Here is a 12,954-nt window from a genome sequence, read left to right on the forward strand (position 1 = left end):
TGGGGCCATCCTCCACAGGAAGCATACAAATACTTGTTTTGTAAATAAAAGTGCCTTTTCCTGCTGCTACTTAATTTATTAATCCCACACGCATTTCACCTTATCTTGTTATAAGGCATCATCAGTGGAATGATTTGCTGATCTGCATTTCCTCACATTTGGTCTGGAAGTCACACTACCACTTTTATTACTGCCATATAAGCACAACTATGTGCTCTGACCTCCTTCACACTGTTCACCATGTTTCTCACTCTGTTTTGTGGTTTTCTATTGTGTTTTTGCCACTCGATATAACTATTTCGCCGGACACTGCTTTTCACAACATAATGGAGTTACAATTTTTACGTTGTGAAAAGCAGTGTGCGTGCGTGCACATATCTACAATCCATTCCATTCGATGTTTTCAATTACCATACTGAAATATTTTTTAATTTGGCTAATAATAATTACAGTGAATCTTAAAGAACATCAAATGTAAAACTTTAAAATTTACTTAATATAGGTTTCCCTGAGGTAGGAAACAAAGTAGCCATAATTTCAGACTGGCATTAGCTGAAGCTCAATCGAGGAAAAGAACATCGTACTTCATGAGCATCGTACTTAAGACATGCCTCCTGGTGTCATGAAGTATAATTTGTTGTGATGGTCCTTGGATTACTAAACCAAAGGGAAACTGCAAGTATTTTCACATATCTAATTTTACATGGTTTTCTATTGCATAAAATGTTCACTCGTAGAGAAAAATGCACGTACAGCAGTCGTCATCAAATTGTGGAGCACGGTAGAAGTTCTGGAGTAGTTTCAGCAGTCACACTGTCGTTCTCAGTGGCTCCTACAGTTATAATAAAATGAAACATATTTAGTGTGAACAAAGAAACCATTTTATGGTGACTGTGTTTATTCAATCAAGCAAGTATTGTTCCCAGCAGCATGTTGCTCCTTCTATGATGATAATGCTCTCATTCACATTGCTGGAGTCGCCCACAATTACTTTTTTGACTACAAATATGGAATAACAATTTTTACCTGAACTCTACAATTATCAGATAGGAATATTATTGAGTCACTGTAGCCCACATAGTCAAATGATTTAAGGGCTCAAATTCTCTTCCGTCATTTCTCAGTTTATTAGATCAACATCTTTGTATGGCCTAGTATAAAATTCATTGCACTACTATTTACGACCCCCCATATGAACCATGGACCTTGCCGTTGGTAGGGAGGCTTGTGTGCCACAGCGATACAGATGGCCGTACCGTAGGTGCAACCACAATGGAGGGGTATCTGTTGAGAGGCCAGACAACGTGTGGTTCCTGAAGAAGGGCAGCAGCCTTTTCAGTAGTTGCAGGGGCAACAGTATGGATGATTGACTGATCTGGCCTTGTAACACTAACCAAAACGGCCTTGCTGTGCTGGTACTGCGAACGGCTGAAAGCAAGGGGAAACTACAGCCGTCATTTTTCCCGAGGGCATGCAGCTTTACTGTATGGTTAAATGATGATGGCGTCCTCTTGGGCAAAATATTCCGGAGGTAAAATAGTCCCCCATTCGGATCTCCGGGCGGGGACTACTCAAGAGGACGTCGTTATCAGGAGAAAGAAAACTGGCGTTCTACGGATCGGAGCGTGGAATGTCACATCCCTTAATCGGGCAGGTAGGTTAGAAAATTTAAAAACGGAAATGGATAGGTTAAAGTTAGATATAATGGGAATTAGTGAAGTCCAGTGGCAGGAGGAACAAGACTTTTGGTCAGGTGAATACAAAATCAAATACAGGAGTAGGTTTAATAATGAATAAAAAAATAGGAGTGGGGGTAAGCTACTACAAACAGCATAGTGAACGCATTATTATGGCTAAGATAGACACAAAGCCCATGCCTACTACAGTAGTACAAGTTTATATGCCAACTAGCTCTGCAGATGATGAAGAAATTGATGACATGTATGATGAGATAAAAGAAATTATTCAGGTAGTGAAGGGAGACGAAAATTTAATAGTCATGGGTGACTGGAATTCGAGAGTAGGAAAAGGGAGAGAAGTAAACATAGTAGGTGAATATGGATTGGGGTTAAGAAACGAAAGAGGGAGCCATCTGGTAGAATTTTGCACAGAGCATAACTTAATCACAGAATCGTAAAAGAAGGTTGTATACATGGAAGAATCCTCGAGGTACTAGTAGGTATCAGATAGATTATATAATGGTAAGACAGAGATTTAGGAACCAGGTTTTAAATTGTAAGACATTTCCAGGGGCAGAAGTGGACTCTGACCACAATCTATTGGTTATGAACTGTAGATTAAAACTGAAGAAACTGCAAAAAGGTGGGAATTTAAGGAGATGGGACCTGGATAAACTGACTAAACCAGAGGTTGTACAGTGTATCAGGGAGAGCATAAGGGAACAATTGACAGGAATGGGGGAAAGAAATACAGTAAAAGAAGAATGGGTAGCTCTGAGGGATGAAGTAGTGAAGGCAGCAGAGGATCAAATAGGTAAAAAGACGAGGGCTAGTAGAAATCCTTGGGTAACAGAAGAAATATTGAATTTGGCTCTGAGCACTATGGGACTCAACTGCTGTGGTCATCAGTCCCCTAGAACTTAGAACTACTTAAACCTAACTAACCTAAGGACATCACACACATCCATGCCCGAGGCAGGATTCGAACCTGCGACCATAGCAGTCGCACGGTTCTGGACTGCGTGCCTAGAACCGTGAGACCACCGCGGCCGGCAAATATTGAATGTAATTGATGACAGGAGAAAATATAAAAATGCAGTAAGTGGAGCAGGCTAAAAGGAATACAATCGTCTCAAAAATGAGATCGACAGGAAGTGCAAAATGGCTAAGCAGGGATGGCTAGAGGACAAATGTAAGGATGTAGAGGCTTATCTCACTAGGGGTAAGATAGATACTGCCTACAGGAAAATTAAAGAGGCCTTTGGAGAAAAGACAGCCACTTGTATGAATATCAAGAGCTCAGATGGAAACCCAGTTCTAAGCAAAGAAGGGAAAGCAGAAAGGTGGAAGGAGTATATAGAGGGTCTATACAATGGCGATGTACTTGAGAACAATATTATGGAAATGGAAGAGGATGTAGATGAAGACGAAATGGGAGATAAGATACTGCGTGAAGAGTTTGACAGAGCACTGAAAGACCTGAGTCGAAACAAGGCCCCGCGAGTAGACAACATTCCATTGGAACTACTGACGGCCTTGGGAGAGCCAGTCCTGACAAAACTCTACCATCTGGTGAGCAAGATGTATGAGACAGGCGAAATACCCTCAGACTACAAGAAGAATATAAGAATTCCAATCCCAAAGAAAGCAGGTGTTGACAGATGTGAAAATTACCGAACTATCAGTTTAATAAGTCACAGCTGCAAAATACTAACGCGAATTCTTTACAGACTAATGGAAAAACTGGTAGAAGCCGACCTCGGGGAAGATCAGTTTGGATTCCGTAGAAATGTTGGAACACGTGAGACAATACTGACCTTACGCCTTATCTTAGAAGAAAGATTAAGGAAAGGCAAACCTACATTTCTAGCATTTGTAGACTTAGAGAAAGCTTTTGAAAATGTTGACTGGAATACTCTCTTTCAAATTCTAAAGGTGGCAGGGGTAAAATACAGGGAGTGAAAGGCTATTTACAATTTGTACAGAAACCAGATGGCACTTATGAGAGTCGAGTGGCATGAAGAGAAGCAGTGGTTGGGAAGAATTAATTAATAAGAATATCTTTTGCCAATAATGTTTAACTTCTCAGTAGGTTGTTTTAGAGAACTCACATGTATTTTGAAAAGTTTACACAAAACAGTAGGGTGCTACTCTGGTTCAAGGAAGTTTCTTGCCACTGACTAATTGGGTAGTGTTCTCTGTGTTCCACAAAGGATAAAATAAACACAAAATACATCTACCTGCCTCAATTATTTTACACTTACCTATAATTCCAACAGATATGGATGTCTTGATTCCATTGTTTCGGCAATAATTTGCTAACAGTGACATTAACAGTTCTGCGCCAAGACAGGTGGAGCCCTGCATCATCTTATCATTTGCTTGTCGCATCTTCTTCCTGCCCAGCCGCTGGCTTTGCTGCTGTGTGCTAGCCTTGAAGGGTACAGCTGGCACAGTGTGCCTCAAATACTTCAACCAAGCATTTAGATTGTCACGTGGTACCAGATCTATAACAATGAAAAAAATGATGTGGCATAAATATCAAATTTCGTAACAATTTCATAACCAAAAGCTTGAACATTATTCTTTATGAATTTTATTTTATTATCATGTGTAACTGTGGAAACACACACACACACACACACACACACACACACACACACACACACACAGAAAGAGAGAGAGAGAGAGAGAGAGAGAGAGAGAGAGAGAGAAATCGGAATTTTGTGAAAGCACCACAATCAGCAATATAAAATGTCTCTATGTTAATGGAAAATCCTTGGTGCAATATACATTTTTAAGGAATAAAAGTAACAATAATAGTTCAGATGTTGAGGCACTGATAGGCACCTAAACAAGACTGAGAATGTTGGGCTTTTTTATGTGAATCCTACTTTACAGTTATAGAGTATATATACATATAATAGAGGGAAACATTCCACATAGGAAAAATATATCTAAAAACAAAGATGATGTGACTTACCAAACGAAGCGCTGGCAGGTCGATAGACACACAAACTAACACAAACAAACACACAAAATTCAAGCTTTCGCAACAAACTGTTGCCTCATCAGGAAAGAGGGGAAGGAGAGGGAAAGACGAAAGGATGTGGGTTTTAAGGGAGAGGGTAAGGAGTCATTCCAATCCTGGGAGCGGAAAGACTTACCTTAGGGGGAAAAAAGGACAGGTATACACTCGCACACACACACACACACATATCCATCCACACATATACAGAGCATAACTTAATCATAGCTAACACTTGGTTCAAGAATCATAAAAGAAGGTTGTATACCTGGAAGAATCCTGGAGATACTAAAAGGTATCAGATAGATTATATAATGGTAAGACAGAGATTTAGGAACCAGGTTTTAAATTGTAAGACATTCCCAGGGGCAGATGTGGATGCTGACCACAATCTATTGGTTATGAACTGCAGATTGAAACTGAAGAAACTGCAAAAAGGTGGGAATTTAAGGAGATGGGACCTGGACAAACTGACTAAACCAGAGGTTGTAGAGAGTTTCAGGGAGGGCATAAGGGAACAATTGACAGGAATGGGGGAAAGAAATACAGTAGAAGAAGAATGGGTAGCTCTGAGGGATGAAGTAGTGAAGGCAGCAGACGATCAAGTAGGTAAAAAGGCGAGGGCTAATAGAAATCCTTGGGTAACAGAAGAAATATTGAATTTAATTGATGAAAGGAGAAAATATAAAAATGCAGTAAATGAAGTAGGCAAAAAGGAATACAAACATCTCAAAAATGAGATCGACAGGGAGTGCAAAATGGCTAAGCAGGGATGGCTAGAGGACAAATGTAAGGATGTAGAGGCTTGTCTCGCTAGGGGTAAGATAGATACTGCCTACAGGAAAATTAAAGAGACCTTTGGAGAGAAGAGAATCACTTTTATGAATATCAAGAGCTCAGATGGAAACCCAGTTCTAAGCAAAGAAGGGAAGGCAGAAAGGTGGAAGGAGTATATAGAGGGTTTATACAAGCGCGATGTACTTGAGGACAATATTATGGAAATGGAAGAGGATGTAGATGAAGACAAAATGGGAGATAAGATACTGCGTGAAGAGTTTGACAGAGCACTGAAAGACCTGAGTCGAAACAAGGCCCCGCGAGTAGACAACATTCCAGTAGAACTACTGATGGCCTTGGGAGAGCCAGTCCTGACAAAACTCTACCATCTGGTGAGCACGATGTATGAGACAGGCGAAATACCCTCAGACTTCAAGAAGAATATAATAATTCCAATCCCAAAGAAAGCAGGTGTTGACAGATGCGAAAATTACCAAACTATCAGTTTAATAAGTCACAGCTGCAAAATACTAATGCGAATTCTTTACAGACGAATGGAAAAACTGGTAGAAGCGGACCTCGGGGAAGATCAGTTTGGATTCCGTAGAAATGTTGGAACACGTGAGGCAATACTAACCTTACGACTTATCTTAGAAGAAAGATTAAGAAAAGGCAAACTTACGTTTCTAGCATTTGTAGACTTAGAGAAAGCTTTTGACAACGTTAAATGGAATACTCTCTTTCAAATTCTGAAGGTGGCAGGGGTAAAATACAGGGAGCGAAAGGCTATTTACAATTTGTACAGAAACCAGATGGCAGTTATAAGAGTCGAGGGACATGAAAGGGAAGCAGTGGTTGGGAAGGGAGTGAGACAGGGTTGTAGCCTCTCCCTGATGTTATTCAATCTGTATATTGAGCAAGCAGTAAAGGAAACAAAAGAAAAGTTCGGAGTAGGCATTTAAATCCATGGAGAAGTAATAAAAACTTTGAGGTTTGCCGATGACATTGTAATTCTGTCAGAGACAGCAAAGGACCTGGAAGAGCACCTGAATGGAATGGACAGTGTCTTGCAAGGAGGATATTAGATGAACATCAACAAAAGCAAAATGAGGCTAATGGAATGTAGTCGAATTAAGTCGGGTGATGCTGAGGGAATTAGATTAGGAAATGAGACACTTAAAGTAGTAAAGGAGTTTTGCTATTTGGGGAGCAAAATAACTGATGATGGTCGAAGTAGAGAGGATATAAAATGTAGACTGGCAATGGCAAGGAAATCGTTTCTGAAGAAGAGAAATTTGTTAACATCGAGTATAGATTTAAGTGTCAGGAAGTCGTTTCTGACAGTATTTGTATGGAGTGTAGCCATGTATGGAAGTGAAACATGGACGATAACTAGTTTGGACAAGGAGAGAATAGAAGCTTTCGAAATGTGGTGCTACAGAAGAATGCTGAAGATAAGGTGGGTAGATCATGTAACTAATGAGGAGGTATTGAATAGGATTGGGGAGAAGAGAAGTTTGTGGCACAACTTCACTAGAAGAAGGGATCGGTTGGTAGGACATGTTTTGAGGCATCAAGGGATCACAAATTTAGCATTGGAGGGCAGCGTGGAGGGTAAAAATCGTAGAGGGAGACCAAGAGATGAATACACTAAGCAGATTCAGAAGGATGTAGGTTGCAGTAGGTACTGGGAGATGAAGAAGCTTGCACAGAATAGAGTAGCATGGAGAGCTGCATCAAACCAGTCTCAGGACTGAAGACCACAACAACAACAGTATCAGTCAACTACTGTGAACATTCTACTGATTGAAGGTTTTTGTGGAAATGGTTGTAATTGAAATGTCTACTGACTGAGACCATAGGAGACTATTTGCATATACAGTGATGGAAAAAAAATCGCAACATCAAGGAGGAGTTGTGTGACAAACTTAAGTTGGTAGGCGTGTTTCTACATCTGAAAGATGATATCTATTCAAATTTCACACCATAATATAAACGGATAGATAAAAAAATCTACTCACCAAGCAGCAACAGGGAACACACACATGAAAGGATCTAACTTTTACAAGCTTTCCAAGCCAGTGGCTCGTTCCTCTGGCAGAAGAGTTTAAGGGGAAGGAAGAGGGGTGAAGAAAAAGGACTGGAGAGATTTAGGGAAAGGGGTACACTTCAGAAAAGTCACTCAGAACTCCGTGTCAGGAGAGATTTACCGGGCAGGATGAGAAGGAAAGACTGATTGTTGGGGACTGCACTGGGCAAGATTTGAGAACCTGACAGCTTGAAGGTAGAAGACTGGGTAATATGCAAGACACACATTAATACTAAAACATTGCACATGCGTTAATAAAAGTGAAAAGTTAAGTGTATTGCATGTAACAGAGGTGGAAGGGGAGATGGGGAAAAATAGAGACAGAAAATGACAGATGTAGAAAACTAAAATGGACTGAAGAAAGAAGTAGTTACTACGAAGAAATGCTGGGACAGGGAAGCAGTTAATGTAATTTAAGCACAGGTACATGGCAAGAACCAACAACATTTTGTAGTACTCATTCCAACTTGCAGAGTTCTGAGAAACTAGTGCCTGGGGAAGAATCCTCATGGCGCATGTGGTGAAACAGGCACAGAGCTAATGACTTTCACATTATACAGCATGCTCTGCAACAGGATATTGTGTGTTGCCTGTATACACACTCGTACTAAGTCCATTCATCATGATTGATAGGATGGTAGTCATGCTGATGCAAAAGGCCGGACAGTGTTTACATAACGGCTGGTACAAGACAAGCAGCTCTCCTTCTGATAGTATATGTTTTGCCGGTTACAAGGTTGGAACAGGTGGTGGTAGGAGGGTACATATGGCATGTCTTGCAGCGGTAGGAGGGTGCATATGGCATGTCTTGCAGCGGGGATGGTCACAGGGGTAGGAGCCATAGGGTATGGAGATGGGTGCAGAAGATGCATAAGGTCCGACAGGGATATTGCACAGATTGGGACAATAGTTTGGGAGAACAGATTTTTGTCTCCCTCCCAATCTCTGCAATATCCTCATCAGACCCTATGCTCCTTGCTCCTTCTGCAACCATCTCCATACCCTATGGCTCCTGTCCCCACTGCAAGACTTGCCTTATGCACCCTCCTACCACCACCTATTCCAGCCGTGTAACAGGCAAAACAACTACTATCAAAGAGAGAGCCACCTGTGAAACAACATGTCATATACCAGCTGTTATGTAAACACTGTTCAGCCTTTTACATCAGCATGACTACCAACCGGTTATCAGTCAGGATGAAAGGGCATAGGCAGACAGTGTATACAGGCAACATGCACTAACCTGTTGCCGAGCAGTCTGCATAACATGACAGTCACGGGCTCTGTGCCTGTTTCACCAAACGCACCATCTGGATTCTTCCCCGAGACACCAGTTTCTCAGAACTCCGCAGGTGGGAACTATCACACACATGTCCATGGTTCTTGCCATTTATCTGGGCTTAATTTACATTAATTCCTTTCATCTCAACAGCACACTCCATTTTAGTTTTCTACATCTGTCATTTTCTGACCTGTCTATTTTTTGCCATTCCCCTCCCACCTCTATTACACACAATGCACTAAACTTTTCACTTTTATTAACTCATGCACGATGTTTTAGTAGTAATACCTGTCTTGCATACTACCCTGTCTTTCACCTTTGAGCTGTCAGGTTTTCAATTCTCATCTGGTGCAATCCCCAACAATCAGTCTTGCCTTCTCATCCCATCTGGTAACTCTCCCTCGACCTGGGGTCCTGGGTGACTTTTCTGAACTACACCCTTTTCCTTAAACCTCTCCAGTCCTTTGCCTTTACCCCTCTTCCTTGCTCTTCAACTCTTCTACCAGAAGAAGGAGCTACTGGCTCAGAAAGCTCGTAAAAGTAAACCCTTTTGTGTGTGTATTCCTCAACACTGCTTAGTGAGTAGATCTCTTATCTATCCATTTATATAATATAGTCAAATTTTACACCAGTCGCATAACAGCAGTGCTAGTAGTACTACTATGAGGATGCGAATCAGGTTTGCTTAAAAATACATGCTGTAATGATAGTGAGTATTAGTTACCTTTGAGATTAGACTTGGTGAGTTGACTTTAGTCAAGAATTCCTTTAAGGCGACAAAGATGCCAGTGTCAACATCTAACTCAGTTTGACTGAGGTTGTATAATAGGGCTACGAGAAGCTGGATGTTCCTTCTGTGATACTGTGAAAAGACCTGGCAGAAATGTAGCCATTGCACACGATTGCTAGCAATGGTGGTCACGAGAATTTACAGCTGCAACAAGATTGGGCTCCGGATGGCCAAATGGCACTACCGAGAGGGAAGACCATCATGTTAAGCATATAGCTCTGGTGCATCATATTGCATCTGCAGCAACAGTTTGAACAGAAGTTTACACTAGAGTGACACAATGAACTGGTACAATTTGGTTACTTCAAGGGCAGTTCTCAGCCAAAAGCCCTGTGGCATGCATTCCACTGATCCCAAACTACCACCATTTGTGGCTTCAATGGTGTCAAGTGAGAACTCATTGGAGGACAGTGTGGAGGTCTGTTATGTTTTCTGATGAAAGCTGGTTCCACCTTAGCGATGGCTGTGTGTTGGTTAGGAGGCCAGTTGAGGGCCTGCAATCAACCTGTCTGTGTGCTACACACATTGGACCTACAACTGGAATTACGGTCTAGGGTGCGATTTCTTATGACGGCTAAAGTATTCCATGGTTATCCCAAGTACCCTGACTCAAAAATTGTACGCCATCCAGTGATTCAACTTCTTGTGCTGCCATTCATGAACAGCATTCCAGGATGTGTTTTCCAGCAGAATAATGCTCATTGCTGTTGAAACCCAACATGCTCTACAGAGAGGTGACATGTTGGCTTGGCCTGCTAGATCACCAGGATTGTCTCATACGTCGCAGCTTCAAGTAACTTGTTGCACAAGACACACGTCAGAGACATCTCTATTCGGGAGTGGAACTACCAAGTTAGGTTGTGGTACAAAAAATTTTTACGTTCCAGTGTGGAATATTGAATGGCCCTCTGTATGTATAGTGTAGTTTCTTTTTCTTGTGCAACTGTTAAAGTGACAGTGTCTTTTTTTTGTTATTAATCCGGCAAGAGCAGTCTCATTTATCTTCCAGGTAAAATGATTGCAATTTGAACAAGTGCTTTGTTGACAGGGTGACCATGTTAAGGATCTAGTTTTCGAAACACTCCTTTTGAATTCCTCGCATTTATTGCTTTGTCCAGCGTGTATTTTGATGCAGATGGAATGTGATGCAAAACACTGGTTGGACTTGTGAAGTGGGTAGTAGGTGTGGGAAGGGGGTATAATGTAGCAGAATGGGACGACATTTTCTGAATACACTGAAACCATGCCAACTCAAGAATACAACACGAATTATGTGCATTGCAAACATTATTAGTAAACAACTTTCAGTGTTATTTATGAATGTATCTGTTACAGTCTTGACAATGATGATGTTCTGATCCTGCTACTAATGTAATTATGAAATTAGACAATAATAAAGACATATAAACATTGTCAATATATAAACACTGCCAATATTTAATCCTGTAATATTTCAACTGTAAAAAGCAATTGTTCAGTGAAATTTATCTTGTGTGAATTATACAAATTAGTGTTAGCAATCATTTAGATGTTTTGAGTTAGTTACATTCTTAAAATTGCTCCAACTCATTATTAATAAATGTAACTTCCCCTAATTTTACACATGTTGAACAGTATGAAATTTCTAGCACAATTGGCTGGATTTGTAAAATGTTTAGTCCTGTTTTTGATCACAATATAAAGTCCTTAATCAAAGGACTTTATATTGTGATCAAAGACTGGAAGAAAAGGCATTTGACAGTACCTGAATCACTGCTTGTACTCGCAACTATGTCACAGCTTGTGAGACTGGATTTATAATATCATTATCTAATACTTGTTTGATTTTCACAAACTTAAGAATCATTAATTGTAAATTCATAAAAGTCACATTGCCAATAACGAAGTGCATGTACTGCAATTTGAGGATGGTATTTAAAGCAAGTGGTTGAAGCCATATGGATGCCAGTGCTGGAACGTTATTCAATAACCAACATGCCACAAAAAAATCCTGATATTGCTAACAATGTATCACAGGCATGTTAAATTCAAAAAGTCATTATCGTACAGAGCTGCACCACCCACATGTCGAACTGGAGATTTTAAGTATTGAAATGTGCTCGTAACATCACTGGCGTATTTCAAGAGTACTCGCCCAACAGACATAAGCAGTTACACAAGCAGTTATTGATTAAGAAAAGAGAAGCCACTGATACTTTCATTAGTGAACTTCAAAAAATGGACTGCAAAACCCATAACACATCAAATATCTGAAGAAACTGCAACAATGACATACTGCAGAAGTGAAGGGATGTGTAGTGGGTGAACAACCATCTTTAATGCTTGATTTCAATTTTGCTGACAACTTGCCTGTGATTCTGCCACAGAAAGATGGTTCATTGGAGGGCTTTATTGGAGTTTGACTAAGTTTCAATTTTTACAGGGGCACCATTTTCAAAATAAGACCAAAAGTGCTACAGTTGTAGGTGAAAACAGAAGACATGACTCAGTACATGCAGTTATTTTTCAACAGCTACATACACAGGTAGCAAAAATCTTTTTTTTTTCAGATGGTGGGCTTAGTGATTTAAAAACTCGCTACAAACTTTTTGAGTTCACCAAGTCAGCAGGAATGGGAACACAACGCAGATGGCCACAGGAAGAGACTATGCAATGGTGTGTTGGAGGCCCACTGAAGTACCACAATGAGTACAGCAGAAGTTCAGAATATTTAGTTGTGAGTAGTGAAGTCATACACAATAACCACCTATACTGCTGCTCAAAGACAAAGTTGCAGAATTTCAACAGCAGAAAAACAGAAGAATGGTCCAACTAGATTGACCCTGTGAAGTGAGTTTAGTAGGTATGTCTGGACTCAAATTAATGGGCAAACTTAAGCGCATCTATCACATGCAAGTCTGCAACACTGCCCCAAGGGTACATAACAGGAACTACAGGCTTGTTTACATTGTTGAGTGTGAAAGTTGATATTTTTGCAAAGCTGCTATTTACTCATATTGCAACTTCTGAGAGGTCTAACTTCATATTTTTACGCAGTTATTGTTGTCTTGTGCAGCTGTAATGAAATTAAATTTTCATTATACAGAATTATGGATAAAAGTGTTCATTTTATGTCATGTTGGTACAAGCAAATGATTATGTTTACATTCCACAGCATTTTAGACACAGAGGACATAATTATCTATGCAGCACTTGCTGTGATAGTATTCACCTCAGTCGTCGGGAAGCAGGCGGAATGACGATGTAATCCCAAGAGGTATGAATTGGATTTGACTCTGGTTGGGAAGAAGGAACATATATTCCCTGTTA

At 40.4% G+C, this 12,954-nt stretch overlaps 1 protein-coding gene across 1 annotated transcript in view; it reads right to left on the reverse strand.

Moving 5' to 3' along the window:
• LOC126260269 (guanine nucleotide-binding protein-like 3 homolog) overlaps positions 1-12,954 on the reverse strand; it is a 91,564-nt gene that overhangs the window by 49,893 nt on the left and 28,717 nt on the right. Inside the window, exon 5 of the mRNA XM_049957599.1 lies at positions 3,944-4,186. Coding sequence (XP_049813556.1) covers positions 3,944-4,186 — 243 coding nt within the window. The remainder of the gene's footprint in view (positions 1-3,943; positions 4,187-12,954) is intronic.

This window comes from Schistocerca nitens, chromosome 1 (genome assembly GCF_023898315.1).
Source record: "Schistocerca nitens isolate TAMUIC-IGC-003100 chromosome 1, iqSchNite1.1, whole genome shotgun sequence".
NCBI classification, from domain to species: Eukaryota; Metazoa; Arthropoda; class Insecta; order Orthoptera; family Acrididae; genus Schistocerca; species Schistocerca nitens.